The sequence below is a fragment of the Scyliorhinus torazame genome, chromosome 13 (genome assembly GCF_047496885.1).
Source record: "Scyliorhinus torazame isolate Kashiwa2021f chromosome 13, sScyTor2.1, whole genome shotgun sequence".
In the NCBI taxonomy this organism is placed as follows: domain Eukaryota; kingdom Metazoa; phylum Chordata; class Chondrichthyes; order Carcharhiniformes; family Scyliorhinidae; genus Scyliorhinus; species Scyliorhinus torazame.
Genome location: NC_092719.1, coordinates 170,716,811 through 170,741,982, shown reverse-complemented (window position 1 = coordinate 170,741,982; position 25,172 = coordinate 170,716,811). Strand labels below are relative to the sequence as shown.

At 41.7% G+C, this 25,172-nt stretch overlaps 1 protein-coding gene across 1 annotated transcript in view; it reads right to left on the bottom strand.

The window, feature by feature from the left end:
• The window catches only part of dennd6a (DENN/MADD domain containing 6A), a 213,996-nt gene that overhangs the window by 119,604 nt on the left and 69,220 nt on the right, over window positions 1-25,172 (bottom strand). Inside the window, exons 4-6 of the mRNA XM_072472432.1 lie at window positions 23,329-23,441; window positions 18,764-18,844; window positions 3,384-3,489 (exon numbers count right to left, since the gene is read on the bottom strand). Of these exons, the coding sequence (XP_072328533.1) occupies window positions 3,384-3,489; window positions 18,764-18,844; window positions 23,329-23,441 (300 nt within the window). The remainder of the gene's footprint in view (window positions 1-3,383; window positions 3,490-18,763; window positions 18,845-23,328; window positions 23,442-25,172) is intronic.

Sequence of the window (25,172 nt, the reverse complement as noted above, 5' to 3'; positions counted from 1 at the left end):
GGTAAAATCAGGCTGTCAGAAGAGTGTAGGAAGAGGCTATGAGAAAGAGAAAGGGACTAGAGAGAGGACGGGGCGTATGAGAAGGGAAGTACAGCTAGAACGTAGGTTACCGGGAGATACACTTAAGTTAATTAAAGGCCAAACTGAGGAAAACCCGGGTAGTATGAATCTCTTCTACCAGATTTACCACCGCTTGTATGGCCAGGGACGGGTTGTCTGCTACCCAAACCCTGCAGCGGTGTCTAGGTTATTTTCTGTTTCACCGCTTTGGGTCACTCCCCAAACGGTGGTTCATTGTCAGCATTCCGAACCACTGCCCGATCAGGTCACCCTTCCTTACGATCCGGGTTCAGCACCACCGGCTATTTGCCTTCCCCTTCCTCGGGATAATTCCCATTCACAGTACGATAGGCTGCGACGGTGGAAGGCGTACATACCTAGCCACTTCACTCCCAATAGGGATTCCCGGTCGTACGAGAATTGCTTCAGCAGTGAAGGATATGGCTGTTTGCTGGTAGAGGTGGACACAAATATAACATGTCTGTTTCCCACCTGTACGGACAGGAGGTGCCATATCACCCAGGCGTCTGGCCAATGCGTTTGTTACAACACCACTTGCGTTCCATTGAATGCCGGCCTCCAGCTCCTCTGTGGCTGGGCGAATGTCTCTCATATCACTGTTGGGACTAGGGCTTTCCGCATTGCTGGGCGGCCCGAATGGGCATTTCAAAGTTGGATAAACTGGGCTACTGGGGGGTCCTTACGCAACCGATATGCTGATTGTGATGCTAGCCTGCACACGGAACAAGGATACTACTTTTTATTTAATGGTACAGCGACCAACGTTTTGTCACCCCCATTTCCCCGCCGAATTGCTATAGGGACTCTAGTCCCTACCACAGTCCCCTGCCCTTCGGCGTGGAACCTGCATAATCAGTTAGCACGCCGGGCAGTCTCTGCTGAATTTTGGGAGAACTGGAAAAAACCTCAGGTTCTTGCACCCAACCGGGGCCACTCAGCCGGGTGGGGCATTCTGAGCGTATTGACACTGGGAGGTGTGGGGGGGTTCCTTGGCTGTCAGTGATCGGAATTATTTTATTTGCGGCCTTACCATCTTGGGAAATGAAACCTTGGGAGCCCTCGGGGCAATAACCAAGGAGTTGTCTCAGCTACGGTTGTTTGCAATGCAGAACCGGTATGCTCTTGACTATCTTCTGGCCCGTGAGGGTGGGGTATGCGCCATAGTACAGGGCAAGTGTATCATGGGAGTTCAGGACTTGACCGGTAACATCACTAAATTTATGGATCACATACGGGATCACTTGGACGGGATGCAGGATCCTGGCTCTTGCGGTAACTGGGGATTTGGAGGATGGAAGGACTGGTTGATAAATATGGCCATGTATCTAGTGGTAGCTATCGGCTGCATCTTTGTGGGCCTGGCCATCCTTAAATGTGTGATGGGTAGAATGCGGGGTGCACTGGATCAGATCACTGCCCCAATCACCGAAAGAAAAAAATTTAACTGTTAAAATCCATGAGGGTGAGGCAGATGAAGGGGGGCTAAGACAGGAATTGGAAATGCAGCGACGGATCTTTTTAGATGAGGAACCGTAGCTATGGATTGGATAGTTCGGTTATCATGGAATGATAAAAGGAGGGAATGACGAATGTGATATAAAATAGTTACTTTAGAGATATTAGTTAATGTAATGTAGAAATAAGCCACTTTGATTCTGGCAGATAGAGACAAAGGGATTTGAGACCGCATGGAAAAAGCAGGAAGAGGTGTGTCTATGAGAGTGATGCTGCATTGATAGGGGCCAGAGAAAGGGATTGGAAGTGAGCCAATCAGAATAGGTCAAACAGGTCAGGAGGGATATAGGCTGACCTATGGGCGTCGAGTATGTGAAACTTGATACCATTTGAATTGATTTGCAGAGATCCCTTTGTCTCTTTGTTCATTCGCTTTCTGGGATGTAGGAGACTGGATGTCTCTTATGTTTCTATGAAATGAATCAAGCTTGCAAGCTGAATAAAATAACTTCTTTTTACGTGCGAATCCATCTCGACTTTTATTGAGGCCAGACTGACGGAGAAAGAAATTTGGGAATCAACACCCACATGTTACAAACCTCGTAGAGATCGATAAATTTAAAAATATTTGAACTTCATGTAACTGACTGGAAAGATTATGCAGCAGGATTTCAAGTTTTAAGGCTTTTACTGCAACAAACTAAAAACACCATTGACCGAACACTATTTCAGTAAGAAACTTAAACCCTAAACTACATAAAAATTTCCCTATTTAACTTTTAAAACTACTGGAAAATTGCCCTCCATAGTTATATTTCACTCTGTCCCTTAATGTGGCCAACTCATTCTCCAGGAACCGGTCCGAAGCTATTCTTTGGATCACTTTCTTCTTTTTTCCTTCTCCTGCTGGATAACCTTTAATCCCCAAACTGACTTTCAAGGGTGAGGTTTTCCCCGGAGATCCCTCCTCTAGCCAAAGCTTGGCAGATCTTTTGACCTCATTAAAATCCTCATGAATTTGGTCTCTTCAATCTGAGTGTAAGTTCTTACCCGCAGTCTGTGTGTGAACAATAGAAACTAGCTTTGCCCATCTCTCTGATCTCTCACTGATTGGTGTGGACTGCCCTGATTGAGAGAATCGTCTGTTCTCCTCTCAGAGCCCATTTCCTTGGCAATGTGAATCATATGGACCATGTATTCAGGTAGAAATGCTAATCAACTATCTTCTGTATCCACAACTGAAATGAAATGAAATGAAAATGGCTTATTGTCACAAATAGGCTTCAAATGAAGTTACTGTGAAAAGCCCCTAGTCGCCACATTCCAGCGCCTGTTCGGGGAGGCTGGTACGGAAATTGAACCGTGCTGCTGACCTGCCTTGGTCTGCTTTAAAGGCCAGCTCTTTAGCCCTGTGCTAAACCAGCCCCTGCTCCATCCCATCTTGGAATTACATAGACATCTTAAAGTATAGCAGGTTATAAAGCCTGACATTGATAATAATACATCCCTGTGAGACATGGAGCCTAACTGTCTACCCAAAGTCATCACAGATCCTCCTGACATTGTCTACAGGTGTGTATATCTTGCAGTCTTCTCAGTAAAACAATTTGAGCCTCACTGCCAACCAAGTCACTCAGGCTCGTTGTCAAGTGGGATTTGGAGGTCACATAACCCCTTTCACTACTCCATTTTACCCTGAATGAAAGACAGTCCTAAAACATAACAAACTTACAAAGTTTTGTGTTTGTACATACAGTGCAGCCAATTTACAAGACAGCAAGTTTGCTCAGCAAACCTGCTCGCCGAAAACTCATGCTGTCGTATAAAAACAGTTTAAAGGTACTCACCCGCTTCTAGACAAGGCTCATTTTTGTCGAAATATTCTGGTGCAATCAACTTCAGTAGGAAATGGAAAAAATTAACATAGGGAAGTTTACTGAGAAGCACCAGAGACTGTAAGAGAAAAAAAAATCACTGTTATTGAAAATAAGTGATTGCATTTAATTTAAACTGAAGTTGAAAGTTCATGTGCACAAAATATTTTTGTTACTCAAGTTTGAAATATAGATAAAAATGTATCTGCTCCCAAAGCTCTTAAGCAATCGCATTTATATAAATTCCTTCCATGTTAACTAAAGACCTAGATGTTAGATGCTTTCTTACATGTTTGGCAGAAAATTAATCAACCTGCATCATTCTTCTGGTCCTCAAAGAAGCTGGTTAAAAAGGGAAGTTATTGAGTTTTGGAAATGGGAGTGTATATTATGAGAAAAGCTTTACACATTGTTTTATATAGTCTTTTGGCCACTGGCTCTCACAGCATAAGTTTCCTTCAGCCAGCAATGCAAACTTGAACAGCTTTTTAAAAGACGAGCAGCAAGGAACATCAATGCATCCATCGAGTGCTCCTGACTGTCACTGGGTCTAGTAACACGCCATGGCCATCACAGTAACTAATAGTAACTCACAGCTGCACATTCAACTATTGGGGCTCTAAGCTTTGGGTTTCCTATATTTTTTTCCATTTGTCCACTTTAAAATATGCATGGTTTCAAATAGCAACCTGTGCCAGCTCACTGAAATAGCTGTGCACCTTGTTCTGTTCCTCTGTCCTTTATCCCCTCTTCTATTTTCTTTCCTTTTCAAACATTACACACTTCACTTTTGAAAGATGTCACAGATTCCGCTTCCACAATTTCTGTTAGGGAATTCTATGTCCTGACAATCTCCTTGTTATGATCCCAGCTGATGGTATAATTGAACCGTAACTTTTACTGTTTTGTATAAAACATGGAGGAACAGAGTCGCAGGACCACTAATTAGTTTTAGCACCAAAAAAAGTTATTAACAAGAAAAATTGTATTATTATACAATACTCCTTTACACCCCCTTAGTTTAGCAATTACACACACAATTTAAGATTAACACTGATTACAAAATTATGCTTGCCCTCCGCTGCTGCATCAAGGTTTACACCTCCCCCTTCAGGTTTCCTTTGTCTGAAAGGGTTTTACACAAACTCTTGAGGTCAAGCCACTGATTTCCACAATTATTTCAAATAATGTCCCCCAAACTACTAATTTGTTAAACCTTAGCAACTAGTGCAGATATCTTCCTGGCCTCTCACAATCCAATGGCTTTTCAACTCTTGTGACTTTACTGAATAGCAATCTGTTCTGGTTCCCAGTTTCCTCTGTACCTTAACTCCAGATTTCATGGCAACTTCTATTCATTTCTCTAGTTTCCTTAACTAGCTAGACTTTAGATTTCTGGCATCTCTTAATCATTAGGCCATAGTGTGGCTTTACTTCTAAGGGGTGGTATGGTGACACAGTGGTTAGCACTGATGCCTCACAGCACCAGAGACTCGTGTTCGATTCCGACCTCGGGTGACTGTGGAGTTTGCACATTCTCCCAGTGTCTGCATGGGTTTCCTCCGGGTGCCCCGGTTTCCTCCCACAGTCCAAAGATGTGCAGGTTAGGTGGATTGGCCATGCTAAATTGCCTCCAAGTGTCCAAAAGGTTACTTGGGTTTAAGGGGATAGGATGGGGAATTGATCTTAGGTGGTGGTGGGGGGGGGGTCTTTCACAGGGTCGGTGCAGACTTGATGGGCTGAAGGGCCTCCTTCTGCACTGGAGAGATTTAAAGAACAAGGCTGAGAGAGATGTTCACTCTTTAGTCTTCTAAAGCCAACTCCTCCTATTTGAGTTGAGAGAGCTACCTTCTCTCTCTCTCTCACTACCCATCTCCAACTGCAATCAAATTAGCAAAACTAAAATTTAAAGACTTCTGTACTTTACCAAGGTCCCAGTTGCTAAGTAACCATTGCTGGTTTATTTATTCTTCACGCCGTAGCCCAAACACAATAGAATCACAGTTGGAACTGAAACCAACTAACCGTTGTCCAGCATGCATCTAACTATAGGTTTTACCCTTCCAAGCACGGAACCATTAAATTAAACACACTTAAAACTATGAATTATTTCTAATGTTTGCAAATACAAATATTAAAACTATCTTTTGTTTTCTGAACATCCTGCATTACAAAAAAAAGTTTCAACATCTTTTGATCATAATCTTGCAGTTATGCAAGAAGTAGACTAACTGTTCGTCAAACTGGGATATTAATACCCAAATTATCCCTTTCTCCTTTCTTGGACAGATCATGAACCCCTAGTCCTTTGGCACAAATTTCATATCCATGGATGTTTGAAAGATTGAAAGATTATTTTTTACTAATTTACCAATTCAAAATACCTCTTTACTTTGAACAATTCGATCAGATTCTCTCCTCTTTAGCTGCTTCTATGTTCTCATCAGATATTTAAATTCATAAGCTATATCCTCTAGACTAACAAACTTAATGTACAAATTTACACGTTATTAAAAGGTTAAATATTGTGCACACTGGGTAATAAATGTATCAAAGATTAAACAAGTTATTTGTTTTGTTTGACAAAGTCCCATTCAGAAAAAAACATTTGCTGACTCTTGTTGCAAAAAAGCAAAATACTACGGATGCTGGAACTCTGAAATATAGGGTACGATTTAGCAGACTTGAAACTGGCACAATTCAACGGACTTGAAACTAAGTCCCCTTTCAGGTACACTTGGTGGGGAGTTTCTCGGTGGCTGCAGCACTGAGATTCAACCCACCAATCACCGGCACGTTCCCGTTTTTTGGGCCTCAGGAAATTTCTCCCTGCCGTGACCACACCAGTCAATTTCCTGCTGCTGCGCTCAGTTCGTCAGTAGGATGTGCTCCTCGCAGATTACAGTGCCATCTTGACCGGCTGCCCTGATCTCTGCCCTCCCAGCCCCTCAGTTTTCTTGTGCTTCCTGGAACACCACCTCACCAACACCCCCAATGCCCCCCCCCCCTCCCCATGGGCAAGGCTCTGCTGAGCCTGACCTCTGGTAATGTCAACCTGACACCTAAACACGTTGGTACTGCCATCCTGGCATCCCAGTGTCCCTGGCAGTGCCACCTGGACACCCAAGTGGCACTGTCAGGTACCACCTGGCCCTGACCACCCGGGGATCTCTAATGGCCTAGGAGACCCATGCAGACACAGGGAGAATGCACAAACTCTACATGAAGTGACCTTGGGCCGGAATCGAACCCGGGTCCTCAGTGCCGTGAGGCAGTAGTGCTAACCACTGCACCACCATGCCACCCTGCTCTCGCGGGCTGAATTGTGCCCATAAATAAAAAATGAAACAAATATTCAGCAGCTGGCTGAGCAGTAACTGTGCCAATGCTGTTTCATAACCAGCCACTGGGAGGCATGTGAAGCAATAGATTTAACCATGGTGCAAAAACTAAATGACCCAAAGAATTTTTAAAAAAACTTAGAACACTGGATTTCTGCTACCTCAAAGAATGTGATGTGTCCTTAAGGATGTTTTTTGTAAAGTAAGGCACATATAAATGACAAGTAGAGACAAATAAACACAATCAGGCTGTCATTAGTAATAATGTCCTTTTTAAACATATATAAGCACCTTGTAGAACATTTACTTGACTTTATCTACTGCGCCACATATAATCTACATGAAAACAATTGACATCAAATGGCATGATTTTACTAATAAAAGTAAAGAAAATATGTTGTGCATACTTACCAAATTATTAATACAGAGGAAATTAGAAGAATTCTGTACAGTTTAAGAAAACAAATACCAAACCTGTTCTGTAACTTTCCTACTTGTCTCAGCTTGCACCAGTTTACTGTGAGAAACTACCATACTTGGTAAATTAAAAAAAAAACTTTAGACTGCAGTAGTATCAACAACAAGAGGAAGAAAGAAAGAATGGTTTAATAGAGCAACACCACCTTACACTAGCTCTGCACAAAGGAAATTAAGTTCTCAATTTCAATCCCATATTTGGAGACATAGCCAATTCACAAGACCAAAAGCTAGACTTTTTGCTGTGTGCTTTTATGCAATAGTAGAGCCGCTCTCTAATTTAGTTGCTACTTTCCCAAGACCATACTCAAAATATGACTAATGCAACAGGGGGTTGTCGCACCTAATTTTGCTGGAGCCAAAGTGCATTTCACTTTTATATTTTAATCAGTTTGCCCGCAGCAATAAAAATAATGGCATTTCCAGTTACTATTCTTTAGATTAACACTGCTGCCTCACGGCACTGAGGACCCGGGTTCGATCCTGGCCCCGGGTCACTGTGTGGAGTTTGCACATTCTCCCCGTGTCTTTTACCCCCATAACCCAAAGATGTGCAGGTTAAGTGGATTGGCCACACTAAGTTGCCCCTTAATTGGAAAAAAAATAATTGGGTTCTCTAGATTTATTTTAAAAAACTATTCTTCGGATTTCAGAAAAATAATAGTTAAAACAGGAGAGAAAAAGAGGAGAAACAAATGCATTATCTTGAATAACGAGAGCGAGGTAATCTCGGTGAGTTAAAGCAGCGGGGAACAGCGAGGAGCTTCAGAGTGAGAAATAGCATGGAGAGAGGCAGTGGGGGCTCAGCATAAACAGAGTGAAAAAAAGCAAAGTGGCATCTCAGGAAAATTAAGTTCATTGGTTGGTAAATACAGCTCAGTTGACCTACCCATTCTAAATCGCCTTCAGATTAAAGACATATAGCATAAATATTTTACAGATTAAAAACCTAAAAATCAGTTGGAAATTTAAAATAACATTGTTATAACCTGCCTGCTTACCACTGGCTGGGGACTAATGGCAATCCCACAATCCTTTGGAAGTATGAGCCTCCACAATGAGGGGAGCGGAGATATCATTAGCAGATTCCCTGCAGAAATAAAGCTGGCCAGTTTGGAACTGGCTAGAAGAGAGTGAGCAGCAAGGAAGTTGCTGCTGCTGTTGTGCATATATGTTATTGTAAATGAATGTTATTTCTTTCTATCCTTCAACTCGTGCAAGATTCTTTGTGGCCCTCACAAAACTGGCGACGAGGGTTAAAGTGAATAGCAGTCTACACAGCTGATGCCACCTCCCTGGATTTTTGTTGGATACAGGTTGGAAGTTGTTTTCTATTATACCATGCCTCTGTATGGTCGTTTGGATGTTTTTGACGCTGCGCTGGAAAGCTGGAACCAATAAGCACAACGGATGCGTTACTCTTTCCGGGCAAACAACTTCACCGAAAATGAGCGCCAGGTGGTCATATTGTTCACCGCCTGCGACCCGCATACGTTTGGGGTGATTACGAGCCTTACGTACCCAGCTGCGCCGGACACCAAAACATTTGATGAACTTGTGAACTTAGTGGGGCAACATTTTAACCCAACCCCGTCCACTCCGTCCGAAAGCGTCCCCCCGCACCCCTGCGGTACCTTGGGCAAGGCGACGCTTGGATCGACGTCAGTAGCCGTCGGACATTCCACCCCGAAGGGAGCCTTCTCCAGAACCAATGGATGAAGAGCCATGTCCGTGTCAGACTTGTGGGCGCCAACCCTGTCCCAAACGCCGGTTCTGGGGGCGCCAGAGGCGCTGATGTTCCGACAGAAACTGGGGCTAGCCTTCCATTTGAATGAACCTGCAGCGACTACTCCCGAGGACGTGGAGACGGAGAACGATTGTGACTGATCATAAGCCTCTGCTGGGACTTTTCCGAGAGGCTACGCCAATACCGCTCATTGCTTCAGCACGGATCCAGCGCTGGGCTTTGTTGCTCGCTGCCTACGAGTATTCTCTGGAGCACAAACCAGGAACCCAGATAGCGAATGCCGATGCACTGAGCCGATTGCCTTTATCGACCGGCCCCATGTCGATCCCACGACTGGTGAGGTGGTTGCAACCCTAAATTTTATGGACACCTTGCCTGTCACGGCATCACAGATCCGTGAGTGGACCCAGATGGAGCCAGTCCTGTCAAAGGTTCGGCACATAGTCCTGTATGGTGGGCAGCATAGACAGCTCCCAGGCGAGTTGCGGGCATTTTCCTCCAAGCTGTCAGAATTTAGCGTGGAAGATGGTATCCTCTTGTGGGGGACGCGTGTGATTGTCCTGGAAAAAGGACAGGAGCTGATACTAAGAGACTTGCACAGTGAGCACCTGGGTGTGACCAAAATGAAAATGTTGGCCTGGAGTTATGTCTGGTGGCCAGGCCTCGACACCGACATTGAGAAGGCGGCCCAAAACTGCTCCATTTTCCAGGAGCATCAAAAGCTTCCGCTGGCCGCGCTCCTACATCACTGAGAATGGCCAGGGCGGCCTTGGGCGCGCTTGCATGCGGATTTCGCCGGCCCTTTTCACGATCCATGTTCCTTCTATTAATCGATGCCCAGTCTAAACGGTTAGAGGTGCATAAGATTGTAGGCACAACGTCCTACGCAACAATCGAGAAGGTGAGTTTGTCTTTCAGCACGCATGGCCTCCCCGAGGTGCTGGTCACGGACAACGGCACTCCGTTCACAAGCGAGGTTCATGAAGGTGAACGGCATACGCCATATCCGCACCGTCCCATACCACCCGGCTTCAAATGAAGCGCGCAGTACAGACATTCAAACGAGGCCTAAAGAAGCAGTCTTCCGGGTCGATGGACATGAGACTGGCTTGTTTTTTGATTTCATATAGGACCATCCCACATGTGATGACTGGGGTAGCTCCCGCGGAACTCCTAATGGGCCGGAGACTTCTCTCCCGCCTTAGCATGGTTTTCCCGGTCATTGGCGCAAAGGTACACCGCACACAAGAACGGCAGGGACATGGTTTTTCTCGGCATCGGTTTGCGCCTGGTGACCCAGTGTTCGTTCGGAATTTTGCTGGTGGTGCCCAGTGGGTCCCTGGCGTAATCTTTCGACAAATGGGCCCCATCTCTTACCAGGTGCAAGCTCAGGGTCAGCCCCAGCACAAGCATGTCGACCACGTTCGGTCCAGAAGATCATCCCTTCCAAAGATTCCCTGCCCCCGGAGCTCACTTCTACAGCCGCAGAGGCCAGACACAGTGGAAAGTATTCCTCACAATCTTCCTCAGGTGCCGCACTCAAAGCCTGCGCAGGTCGTTGCAGAACCTCGTGGAGATAGAGACGCCAAGATGACGGAGGCAGCGGACTCCGACTCCGAGATGGAGTCACAGGACGCCTCAGAGGGGGAATCCTCGGGCCCATGGTTATAACCTGCCTGCTTACCACTGGCTGGGGACTAATGGCAATCCCACAATCCTTTGGGAGTATGAGTTTCCCCAATGAGTGGGGGGGGGGGGGGGGGGGGGGGCGGAGATATCATTAGCAGATTCCCTGCAGAAATAAAGCTGGCCTGTTTGGAACCAGCTAGAAGAGAGTGAGCAGCAAAGGAGTTGCTGCTGCTGTTGTGTATATATGTTATTGTAAATAAATGTTATTTCTTTCTATCCTTCAACTCGTGCAGGATTCTTTGTGGCCCTCACAAAACAAATTAAATATGAACTAAGTAAAACAGAGATGCAGGGCAAGGCATTGCGTGTAGAAACTGCATGATATGGGAGCTGGTGGACCCCATTGTGGTTCCTAATGGCCACATCTGTAGCAAATGTTGCCTGCTCAAGGAACTTTGGCGGTGAATTGATGAGCTGCAGTCTGAACTTCTGACACATCAGGGAGTGGTAGATTTACCTGGACGCTGTGTTTCAGAAGACAGTCACACCCCACTACCTTGAATTCAGCCGGCCAGTGGTCAGGGACAGGACAGTGCGACTATAAATGAAGAAGGTAATGGAATCCAGGAGCCTCAGCCCTTGTCCTTGCCCCAACAGGTTCAAGATTCTTGCGCCGTATGGATGAGAGCGGGGACTGTAGGGAGGATGCAACCATAGCACCTTAGTGCAGGGAGCCATTCAAGTGGGGGGAGAAAAGAGAAATGTAGTCGTAATCAGGGACAGTATAGTTCGGGACATAGACACAGTTCTCTGTGGCCAGGCTAGAGCGTCCAGGAGACTGTTGCCTACCTGGTGCCAGGGTTCGGGATATCTCACTGGGCTGCAGAGGAACTTGGAATGGGAAAGGAAAATCTGGTTGTCGTAGTCCATGTCGGTACCAATGATATAGTTAAACCAAGGATAGAGGTTCTGCGGAGGGAATATGAGCAGTTAAATTAAAAAGCATAACCAAAAAGATAACAATCTTCGGATTACTACCTGCTCCACAAGCAATTGACACAGGGTCCATAAGATTAAAAAGAGTTAAATGCGTAGCTAAGGACTGGTGTGGGAGAATAGGGTTTAAATTCATGGAACATTGGCACCAGTACTGGGGAAGTAGGAAGCTGTTCTGATGGGATAGGCTCCACCTGAATCATGCTGGGACCAGAGTCCTGGCGAATCGCATAACTAGGGGTTTGATAGGACATTAGACTAAATAGTGGGGGGGGGTTCAGTTGCATGGAAAATAAGAAAATCAAAGGTAAAGGAGAAGGTAGGTGTGCAGATTAGTTATGAGGCTAACTGTTACCAGAAAATTAAAGGAAGGGATAGAACGTCATATTGCAGTAAAGAATCATACAAGAGTAGGGAAATTTGACAATAGAACAAATTTAAAGGCTTTGCATCGGAATGCACGAAGCATTTGGAATTAAATTAATGAGTTAGCAATAACAGAGACAAAGGGGTATGATTTGGTGGCGATTACTGAGACATGGATATTAAACTCCCAAACCTGGTCTCCTTGTAACCAAGAGTACTCAGTATTTCGGAAGGTTAGGGAGGAAGGAAAAGGAAGTGCTGCAGTTTTGTTAGTTAAGGAAAAGATCAGTGCTATAGTGAGAAATGATATCGGTACTGGAGATCAAGACTTAGAATCAGACTGGGTAGAAATAAGAAATAGCACGGGCAAGAAGTCCCTGGTGGGAGTCATCTATAGGTTCCCAAACTGTAATTTCTCAGTGGGGCACAGTATAAACTAGGAAATACTGGGGGCTTGTACGAAAGGTACAGCAATAATCATGGGTGATTTTAATATGCATACGGAATAGATTAATCAAATTGACAACGGCAGCCTTGAGGAGTTAATTGAATGTATTAGAGATTATTTCTCATAGCAATATGTTGTGAACCAACCAGGGAGCTGGCTATTTTGGATTTGGTATGGTGTAATGAGAGATTAATTAATGATCTCACAGTTAAGGATCGTCTAAGTAAGAGTGATCATAGCATGCTGGAGCTTCAAATTCAGTTAGAGGATGAGAAACTGGAGTCCCACACTAATGTCTGGAGTTAAACAAAGGTAATTAAATAGGCACGAGGATAAACTTGGCCCTAGTGGACTGGGAAAGACTAAAAGGTAGGTCAGTTGATGAGCCGTGGCAGATGTTTAAGAAGATGGTGCTCCGGTTTCCTCCCACAGTCAAAATACGTGCAGATTAGGTGGATAGGCCTTAGTAAATTGCTCCTTCATGTCCAAAAGGTTAGGTGGGGTTACTAAGTTATGGAATAGGGTGGAGGCGTGGTGTTAAGTAGGGTGCATCTTTCCAAGAGTCAGTGCAGACTCGATGAGCCAAATGGCTTCCTTCTGCACTGTAGGTGATATATGATATAAAATTCAATTCTTCCCAACTAAATATATTCCAGAGAGGAAGAAAAATTGTAAGGGGGAAAATATCCATTGCTGAGCATGGAAGTTAAAGATAACAAAGACAAAAACTAAGGCATACCATATTGCAAAGGCCAGTGGCAAGCTGAAAGATTGGTAAACTTTTAAAGGTCAACAAAGGATTACTAAAAAAGTAATAAAAAGAACAAAGGTAAATTATGAAAGAACATTAACACAAAGTATAAAAAAGGTTAGCAAAAGCTTTTGTAAGTATATAAAAGGGAAGAGAGCAGGTAAAGTGAAAGTTAACCTTCAACAAGGCGAAGGAGGAAGGGATTCTTCCCCCGACGATGTCTCGGGCGCTGATCCCGCTTATCCTCCAGCGAGACAAGGACCCGCTGCAGTGTGGCTCATATGGGCCGATTTCGCTCCTTAATATCACATGCAGATTACTTTTTACATTTCTTTTTACCACTTTATCTGGGAATTTATTTGAAAGATGAAAAGTTCAAAATCGATTATTGTCACAAGTAGGCTTCAATGAAGTTACTGTGAAAAGCCCCTAGTCGCCACATTCCGGTGCCTGTTCGGGGAGGCTGTTACGGGAATTGAACCGTGCTGCCTTGGTCTGCTTTCAAAGCCAGTGATTTAGCCCTGTGCTAAACAGCCCCTGATTAATAATCGCTTATTTTCACAAGTAGGCTTCAATTAAGTTACCGTGAAAATCCCCTAGTCGCCACATTCCGGCGCCTGTTCGGGGAGACTGGTACGGGAATTGAACCCGCGCTGCTGGCATTGTTCTGCATTGCAAGCCAGCTATTTAGCCCACTGTGCTAAATCAGCCCCTGCTGACTTGTTAAAATACTTGAACAAGATGGAGTTCAAACAATGAACTGTACTCAAATAAATTTCAATATGCAGTAATCATGAATTCTTATGATACGCTTGCAGATATTAAGATGCTGCCTGATCTATTGATTACTCGCAGCATTTACTGTTCTTATTTCAGGTTTCTAATATCTGGAGTATTTTGATTCTACTTCAACATGTTTATTTGCCCATTTTAAAATTATTAATTTGCAATTTAATATACTGAAAGAAAGAATTTCCCACAGGATGCTCACCCTAATGTCACCATACTCTGAACACATCACTAGAAACGGTGTGTGAATAACTGTCCAGGGGAACAAAATTGAATCTGTGCCCCAATAGTACTGTATTCTACAGCACTGCGGTGTGCACCTCAAAATGAAACCAGACAAGCACACGCCCGAAAAGTAAAAGGAAAAAGTGCAAAAATGGCACCAAAGTAGTAAAATAAATTTTAGCAACAGCAGGTTTAAATTCAGTTTCATTTTCCACACCTAAAACAAATTACCGTTGGATAAGTTTTATGTGTAACACATGAATAAGAGGGTGAGATATTTCAGCAGAAAACCAAGATCACTCCTATATTACACAAATTTATGCTAAATTACCACAATACGAAACTCATTTTACCATATACAAAATGAAAAAGAAAATCGAATGTTTTAAAATATTCTTAAAAATTTGACCTTGCAATAGATTACATTGCAATCTAAAATCAAATAGCATTTCACCGTTGTGATTTTGACTTCCAAGTGATTGAAGTTAGCTATTTCATCTTCAGGTGATCATAATTTCCATAGTATGACTAGGAGTGCTCTTTCGACACGAGTATTTATAATAACCTTTCTATATCAAAAGGTGGCCTTTTTGGCACACAAATGTGTTTGCTATGTTTATTGTAAAATGTGTAAGGTCACATTTTTTGTAAAAACCAATAAAACAAATGACTAAAATATTTAAGAAAAGTCATTATCAAATGGAGGACTCAAAATGATGACCCTTGAATTAAGAGTCCCACGACCTATCAATATAATAATAATAATCTTTATTGTCACAAGTAGGCATACATTGACAGTGCAATGAAGTTACTGTGAAAAGCCCCTAGTCGCCACATTCTGGCACCTGTTCGGGTACACAGAGGAACAATTCAGAATGTCCAAATTACCTAACAGCATGTCTTTCAGGACTTTGGGAGGAAACTGGAGCACCCAGAGGAAACCCACGCAGACACGAGGAGAACGTGCAGACTCCACACAGACAGTGACCCAAGCAGGAATCGAACCTGGGACCCTGGAGCTGTGAAGCAACAATGCTGTCCACTGTGCTACCGAGCCACCCAAATTGAGTAACCATAGATGTGTCCCAACAACTATCTCGAATATTGACTCGGTCACTGGTACAACCCTTTCCCTTCACCCCTACTGTTTCAACATTTCCAAGTGCACATGTGCAACTATTCCTGATGCTTTTCTGGTCAGCTCAGCTATATCACATCAAGCCAGATTGCTGTGTCCTACTAACCTTGTCAATATTAATAATACATTCAGACAACACCAAGCACTAGAAATACATAATCACTTAATAGCATAGTCAATTAAGTTGCTCACACTCTAGGTTTACTCTCAAAGAATGATCTGTAAAGTTATAACTGCTTTTTCCACTGTGACCAATGCTGTAACAGGTCAGTGTTCAATCTCTACATGCTTTGTAAATTGCTTATGGGCAAAATTTCCCTTGAACAAAGTAGGGTTAATTGACCGATTAATTTAGAATCGAAGTTTAATAGAATGGAAATATCCAGTCAGAAGTAAAAATAAATTTAAATAACCTGCAATGATTATTTTCATTCATTGTTACTTAAAATACTTGGTCTGTGAAGCTTGTATCTTGAAACATACAAATCAATTTTTAAAAAAATATTAAATCTGTAATAGTATTCAAATAAATAGGCTATTAGGCAGTGGCATATTTTTTCAAAATACTTCACTGCTTGCACCACGTTGAAAAAATTCTGAAATAAATTATTTTTGCTTCATACACAAGTCGATTTTTAAACCAGTATTCAAAATTAATATTTTTATCTTGTTTTAAGATTACTAATCTCTCATTCAAACCTGCCCTGGACAATTGGAAGAAATACACCCTTCCTATTTCTGTCCTGTATAATACCAAACATTGAGGAATTAATTTTCATAATTGGTAGATTAATTTATCTGGAATATGTTTAGGGAGGTGCTTTTGATGAATTATGTTCCACTTCATGTAATATGTGTTATCGAATAATCCTGATTTTGGATGTATTCTCCTTCCAGACTTGGACAATGAGTCAATGTGATTTCCTACCCCTATCACATTATACCCGCAGCTTGGAGAGTGAGGAATACGTGGATTGTCCCAATAGATTCCCTTTCTGGTCATTCAAAATCCTGACTTGGAACTATAACACCATGCCTTCATTGTCACTGAGCCAAAATACTGCAACTCCCACCTGAAAGCACTGTGGGTGTATCTACAACCCACGGATTACACCAAGAAAGCTGCTCACCACCAGCTTCTCAAGGACATTTAGGAATGGACAACAAATAATGGACTTGTCAGGGAGGATGAATAAAAATGTATTATTTAAATAGGATGCAAAGAAATACAAAGTAAAATTGAATCAGATTTGGAGTCATTATTTAAAAAGTAATGACTTCCTTGCATTGTTTTAAAGCAGCATCAGGTGTCAGGTAACCAACTCATTGACCTTGGTAAAAGTTATTCTTTCAAGTGGCTATGATAAGACAAACCAGAACAGGTCAGGTTTGTTTTCTTGTCAATTTGACCATTTACAAGTCGTTTCATGCCTCTTTCCTCTGCTTTCTGGCCAGGACTAGGATATATTATTGGATATTTTCATCCATGACAGGGCTTGAATACAAAAATGAAGGTGAACACTCCAATGCAGTACTGAGGGAAAATTATACCATCAGAGGTGCTGATTTTCAGATGAAGTCCTAAAAAAAGGCACCATGTGCTTCCTCAGATGTATGTAAAAGATCTCATGGCACTACAAGTATTTCGAAGAAAAGCAGGGTAGTTATCTCTGGTATCCTAGCCAATACTTATCTGTCAATCAGTATCACAAAAATACTGATTATCTGATCGTTATCAGAATGCTATTTGTAGGTGTTTGCTGTGGGCAAGTAGGCGGTCATGTTTACAACAATGACTACACTTCAAAAAGCAGTTTGTTGCAAAGTGCTTTGCGACTGCCTGAGGTCATGAAAATGCCACAAAAATGCACGCCTTTCTTTTCGGAAACATGTCCTTCAAAAGCACTGTGTCATCTTAGGACCTCAATCAATGTTAAAATTCAGAGCTATTCCCAAATAAAATATTTCCACTTTATTCTGATGAGTCGGGATCAAGACAGAATTGAGAGTTTAATACAAACCAAGCTGCAGGTAGACAGTGTCATTCCATGACAGTGGATATCGCAAATGGGGACATGCAGGCTTACAATTTCTGACCATTAAAATTATTTGTGACAAAACTGCAGGCAGTATATTCCCAAACTATAGAATGATACCCACACTGTTCACTACACATTAAACATCAGTTTGCACTCAATTCTGAGTCTTAATGCTGTTGATTAAAGCTCCACTCGAGGCTGACACTTCAATATAATGCTGATAAATATTAGAGGGGATGTGACGTTAAAATCAAATCCTCAGCTGCCTATTCAGTTGGACATAAAGACCCCAAAGCAATTACTTTTCAAATTAGCACACAGGAGTTCTCCGGACATCTTGGCCAACATGCAAACTGACCAGAAACCAAATTAGTCACCATTCATTACTTGGCTGTTTGCGGGATGTTGTACAAACTAGCCTGCCACTCTTGCCTCCCAACAGCCTCTACTCGTTAAAAGTTATTCAGAGATGTGAAGAGCACTTCAAGAAGTCCGGAGAATGTGAAAGATATAATGTATAAATTCAAATTCTTCCTCTCTTTAATGCTGGCAGTTTGGTTAATGCTGAGAGTTTTGGGTTGAAGAGTTATTTATATCTGAAATCTGATTCCTAAGAAATGGTAATAAACCAAATAAGATACTGGTTTAAGATAACATGAGGTTTTCCTAAATATTTAATGGTATGCCATAATAAACGTGCAAGTTAGTCGGAATTCAAGATAACTCAAGCTGATGGAATAAAATCTTTGCACAGCAGTTTTATCCAACCATTTCATGCAGTGGGCCATGTTTCACTTAAGGGGCCGATGAGCAAATTTTGAAAAGGTAAGGTTTTGCCCATGATTCAGCATGAATTTCAATAAAAATGTACGAAAAAAAGAAACAACTAGCTGAGCAAAAACAAAGCAACGTCAAAGCCAAAAATTGATAACTTAAAATAATAAGTAAGGAATAAAGATGATCATTTGAGTGTAAGAGGATCAAACTGTTTTTTTCCGGTTCGACCGGGGTCTCAACCTCACCCCTACACTCACTGTGCTGTTTTGGGGAGTGAGTCAGACGCACATGCACTCGGGCGCAGACATACACACAGCTCCTTTTGGCTTGCAATATCATTCGGTCATTTAATCTCTCCTGTTTTCCACCCTATTATAGCCATTCTTGTGTTCTTACACCCCCATCCCTCTTTCCCTGACTAGCCACTTGCTTAAAACCTGTTACATCTCACATTTTCCAGTTCTGATGAAAGGTCATCAGTCTGGAACGTTAACTGTTTCTCTCTCCACAGGTGCAGCTGGACCTGCTGAGTTTTTCCTGCATTTTCTGTTTTTATTGCTCAAGTGTTCAATTCAAGTCAAAGACTATTCTATGAGTTTATGAGAAGCACAAGTTGAAGGAAACTTTTACCTTTTGAAAGTAGCCTCGTTTTAAGGTTTTATCACGAACTTGCCGAAAATAAACATAGCCATAGTAATGGGCAGAATCTTTCTGTGAAAACAGAAAAAAATAAATTATTTAAAAAAAATATAATGAATTTACTTTATTGCCTTCCTTTCCACTCTCTTCGATCGTCTTTGTGGGCCATTCTGGAACTCTGGAGCCAAAACAAGAAAACATTTTGCGATGCAGAACCAGGATGAATTCCTTTGCAGATCCTTTGTGAAAGGAGTACTTCTCTTTAATAGTGCAGCAGTGGTTGTAACTCATTGAAAGAAAATCTTGACATGTACCAACATTTTATCACACAAGGCACTGGAAATCAGCATGGTGAACCAGAATAACAATCTCTCATCTGAACAATAACTATAATGCTCCTCCAACACTCATTCAAACATTTGTTGAGTAATTATCCCAACTGAGTACTGTTGCAAGGAAGTTAACTTAAAATTAAAAGTTTCTTCTCATTGGAACAATGCCATTTTAATTTCCTTGGATTTAACGCAGCAGGTTTTAGACCAGGAAAAGACCCAGATTGCACATCTTCCCCAGAGTAAATACTGATGCCTATAATGGATCTTAAGCCAGTATTTTGCTTTACTCTGAGCAACTTGGAATATTACCTGCATCAGCCACAAGTAAAATCTCAAGAAAAAAGAAAGGGCAATTCACAGAGAAACATTGCAATGCTGCCAGATGGATCTCTCACAAATACTGTTTTATGCCAACACTTCATAGAAAATTGCATTTGTGACAAAACTGATATATCTCTGAAAAAGATAAAGCTGGAGGATTCCCAAAACTTCATCAGGTGTAGGCACATAATGTACAACTTCCCTATACAGTGACTTCTCAACAGCAGCTTGGCCAGAGGATGACTGACAGTGGAAGTTAAGCACTTCCCTACTGGTCGAGTAGAAACATTAGAATTTTAACCAAGATACCTCAAAAAGATAATAAAAATAGTGACAATCCTTGATTAGCTCCACGAGTCCCGGGTCCCACCTGCTTGATCAATATGCAGTACAGGACAAGTCACCCTCGAGACTACATAACTCATTTTTCTAATGCAATCTTTAGTTCATTACTCCAAATATGCTGCAAATCCTCTGCAACTAGAGGTTCCAGGTTCCTTTTATTTTTAGTGATTTTTCACACAGATAGTTTGATGATGTTAATTGTCTCTCAGCAAGGCCTGAACTGAATCATAGAATTTACAGTGCAGAAAGGGGCCATTCGGCCCATCGAATCTGCACCGGCTCTTGGAAAGAGCATCCCACTTATGCCCACCCCATTCCCGTAACTCAGTAACCCCAACTAATCTTTTTGGACACGGAGGACAATTTATCATGGCCAATCCACCTAACCTGCGCATATTTGGACTGTGGGAGGAAACTGGAGCACCCAGAGGAAATCCACGCAGACACGGGGAGAACATGCAGACTCCGCACAGACAGAGACCCAAGCCATGAATCGAACCTGGGACCCTGGAGCTGTGAAGCAACTGTGCTAACCACTGTGCTACCGTATTTTACAAGTGCTAACAGTGAACCTTGGATTGAAATAAAGCTTATTGTTTCTCATTTGTCTCTCATCTGCTGGTGCTCTGTTCCTTTTATGCCACATTGCTTATAAAACATTTCCCTTAACAGATCAGAGACAAAAGGAATTGTTGGACTCCGTCTGGATGGCTAATAGTTCCGGTGACATAGAATTTCCATTCTACTCCTCTCAAATCAAATTTGTGCTCCAAAAACCCATGGTCCCCATTTGGTTGAACTCAGGTAATGTAGCAAAGGATTGTTGCCATAGTAGATTGAGCTTTGCCACAACACCTTTGAATGTCACGAGATGGCAAAGGCTACATGCTATTTCAGAGTTTTTGTTTTGCTTTACTATATATACATTACAATAATGAATAATCAGCAGGAACTTCAAAGGAGAACCATGATGTAGAGATGCTGGCGTTGGACTGGGGTGAGCAGTAAGAAATCTTACAACAACAGGTTAAAGTCCAACAGGTTTGTTTCAAACACTAGCTTTCGGAGCACTGCTCCTTCCTCTTCACCTGAGGAAGGAGCAGTGTTCCGAAAGCTAGTGTTTGAAACAAACCTGTTGGACTTTAACCTGGTGTTGTAAGACTTCTTACTGTTCAAAAGAGAAAACCTTGATTGACCAACTTTATTGAATTATTTGAGGAGGTAACAGAAAGAGAGCACATTGATAATGCCATAGATGAAATTTATCTGGATTTGAAAGGCCTTCAATAAGTTGCGGCACTAAATAAAGTCAGAGAATGTGGAGTTGGGGACAAGTGGCAGAATAGATTATGAGCTGGTTTCAAAAGAGAATGCACGAAGTGGCAGAAGGTGGGAAGTGGTTTTCCACAAGGACCAGTGCGTTGACCACTATTATTTACAATTTACCTTAACGATTTTGGAATCAAAAACACGATTTATGAATATGCAGATGGCTCCAAATTGGTAGTTAAAACTGAGGCAGTCTGCAACAAATTACAGGAAAACATTAATAAGCTTGAAGAATGGGAAAATAAGTTGATACATTAAGTTTAACATAGATAAATGTGAGGGAGTATAATTTGTAAGAATAGGGAGGTCACTTATTACTTGGAAGATGCAAGTCCAGGTGGGGCCGAGGAACAAAGGGATCTTGGAGCTCAAATGCACCAATCAACAAACATTACACCATACGTTAGCAGGTCATAAAAAAGCAAACCAAGCATGAATTTCGATTTCTAGAGGCATGGAATTGAAAAGTAAGGAGCATATGCTAAACCTGTATGAACCTTGGGTAAATCACACTCAAAGAATACTGCGTGCAGTTCTAGTTGTCATATTCCAAAAAGGATACAAAAGCACTGGAGAGGATGCAGAGATAATTTACCAGGGTGATATCAGGCATGCATGGGTATACACATCAATAAGGAACTGACAGGGTGGGTCTCTATTCTGTTGAGAAAAAGCCAAGGGGTGACTTAATATGCGTCTTTAAAATTCTACAAGGTTTGTACAAAGTGGATGGAGATAGAATGTTTCATCTTGTGGGGAAGAGCAGAACTAGAGGCCATCAATGTAAGACAGTCACCAAGAAATCCAGCAGGGAATTTAAAATAAAGCTCTTTACTCAGAAGGTAATGAGAATGTGGGACTCGCTATGCCTGGGTATGGTTGAAGCAAATGGTTTTGCATTTAAGGGGGAGCTAGACAAGCAATTGAGAGAGAAGGGTAGTTACGATGGTAGATTTAGATGAGATAATGTAGCAGGAAGCTTGAGTGGAGCATAAATAGTGGTACAGTTGGGCAGAATGGGCTGTTTATGTGCTGTGTATGCTATGGAATCATAAATAAATACAGTTCCTTTTCTCACTGCAGAAATTTGGCTCACAGGACCATCATCTGCAAAGCAGAATATGGAAGATTCAAAAGCAGTGAAGCCACTGTTCATGAAAACATTCAATTCAAATAGCAATGCAGAAATTATTGAACAGATCTTCAAAGAGGAAAATGTTTAGGAGCAGAGAAGCAAATAGGATCGATGATAAAATCATGATCAAAAAAAGAGATGTCTAGTTGGGGAGGGCAAGAGGAAGGTGTGAGGGTTTAAGGAAATAGCTCCAGAGAAGGAGATAATGATATCTGACAGTTTTTCTACTCGTGGTGGCGTGAAAGCAGACAGCCATCGCAAAGGATGCCACATTCAGATAACCAAAGACAAGGCTGTAGAGGTAAGGTGAGCAAGACTCTGGAACGATTGGCACATGAGCATGAAGAAGTTAAATTTCTTAAGAATTTCAGTGAGGAAAGCAAAGGGCAAGAAAGCTTTGGATCAGAACAGGATGCAGGTGTGTAGTTCTAGATGTGCTTTTGAGGAATGTAGCTCAGGAAACTGTTGCAATGGACATTGGAGAAATCTAGTCACGAGGTAACAAAAGTGGAACCAGTCTGTCAGTAGTGCTGGATGTGGAGGAAGGCATAACTCTTCATTTTGGGAAGCACCCAGCCTACATTTGCTGCCTTCACAAAAGGAATCTTAGGGATTAATTGAATGTGGATCTGTGCGAGTGAATTGGCGCTGTACCACCATCCAGTATAATTAGGTCAAACATCAAGACAACCATGTCATTACTTTAGTCTAATGGTGACCATGAAACCATTGACGATCGTCATAAAAACCCATCTGGTTCACTAATGTCCTTCAGGGAAGGAAATCTGCCATCCTTACCTGGTCTGACCTATATGTGACTCCAGACCCACAGCAATGTGGTTGACTCTTAATTGCCCCATCAAGGGCAATTAGAGATGGGCAATAAATGCTGGCTCAGCCCACATCCCATGAATAAATAAAACACCTTGGCTCAGGTTTAGTTGAATTTGAATGACATTTGAAAAGGTAACATTCATGTTCCATTGTTCATCCATTATTGAATTTGATGTGTTATCCACCAATTGTTGTTAGTTTTAAAAAGAAAAAAACCTAAAAGCCCTACAATTACATTGTTTGGAAATGTTTCTAACCTTCAAATAAACAGGAGCATCTCGATCATATTGGTCCAACAGGCAATCATGGGAGCTCCTCCTGTTAGCTGACTGACGAATTCTGAAACAAAATTGTGTGTCTCCAAGGCAACCTGTTAACAGATGAAAACAGAATTTTTGCATTTTGGCTGGCTTACAATTTCTATACGAGTTTTTTTATCCTGTTTACTGCATGCTTGTACTAACATCTCACAAGCTAACTAGTCACCTAATTTGAGTCTATCTCTAGCAACTGTTAGTGCTCTGGTTTTCTGCTGGGTATACATATCCAAGTTTGAGCATGAGAAAATGAATGTGAGCTGATTAAATAGCCTGATTATTTTTTATAAACTTATGTATAAAGAAAAACTTCTATGCCAGATGATATGCTTAACTAACAACAATGTGAAAGCAGACCCTCTCCATTCTGATCGCATAACCGTGTTCCATTTTGAAAATAACTATTTACATTTTATATCATAAGTTAGTATGCGCTACAATCTCTAAAAAGGTGCAAAATCTGGAATAATGCATCTCCAATTTTTATGAAGGATCACTATTGCACCTACCTGCTCTTGTTACCTCTCCACTGAATGTGGGCGGAAGTAATGTTGTTTATCAGTGTGGAAATAATATATTATAAAAACTAATGGATGGATTTGAACAAAACTTGGTGCACAAGATGTAGTTTTAGCAACGATGTGAATCTGGATCCTGGATTTTTTTTTAAAAAAAAACATTAACATTGGGAGCCAGGGCTAGAGTGTTGTTGGTTTTAAAAAAAAGAGTATTATTGATTGTCTCAGCTCCTGTAGCGGAATGCGAGACAGCGGTCAACATGTGAGCAGAGTTTTCAGAGCAGATTGTTGGATTTGAATTGCCTGAAGCTTCCTTAGTGAGCTGGAAGCACTGAGTAATAAGATTTATTTTTCAGCTTTGCAGTTATAGATCAAGCAGTTGCGAAAGCCTCAAGGACGAGCTGCATAAATGTAATAACTTAGAGTTAACAAAGCACGCTGGAAGTATGCATTCTATTGAGTGCCCTCTTCATTATAAATGTAGATATCATCAAAAGTAATTGTGTTTTAATATCATCAAAAGTAATAATGATGCTTTGTAAATCTGACTGGGATTATCAAGGTTGAATAGCCAGTAACAAAAAAACCTTTTCTTCAAATACACACCATTGCACTCATTATTCTTGCAGTTTGAGTGCCTTCAAATTAAGAGTGGTCTCCTCCATATTAATCTACATTGGTCAGTTATGATTGTTCAGAATATTGTTTAATGTTAGCTTAAGTAATATAAACTCTAATTAGATGCAATCATGGGAACATAGTACTTAGGCGCAGGAAAAGGTTATTTGGTTCTTTAAACTGCTCTCAATAGGCTGATCTGTTTGTGATCTCAGCTCCACTCTGCTATCTGTCTCCTTATCCCTCAAAAATCTAATTTGGACTTGAATAAATTTGAAGACCCAGCCTCTTATTCTTAAACGATCTCCCTTAGATTTAGTTTCTCCCCGAGGTGGAAACATCCTCCTAGTATCTATCCTATCAAGTCCCTGTAATAATATCACCACATTCTTTTTAAATTCCACTGGATATAGGTCCAACTCATTCAACCTTTCTTTATAGGATAAGCCCTTCACCCCAGGAATGAGTCGAGCAAACTTGTAGGAGTATATCACGGAGTAGAATTAAAATTAAAACTATTTCAACATCTACTCTACAAGTTGCTGCAAGTCAGAGTAAATGTAATATTTATTTGTAGACAACCAAATTCTTAAGTCGTGAATCATAAATGTGCTCAGGCAAAAATTACAAAAGCATTTCAATGAAAAC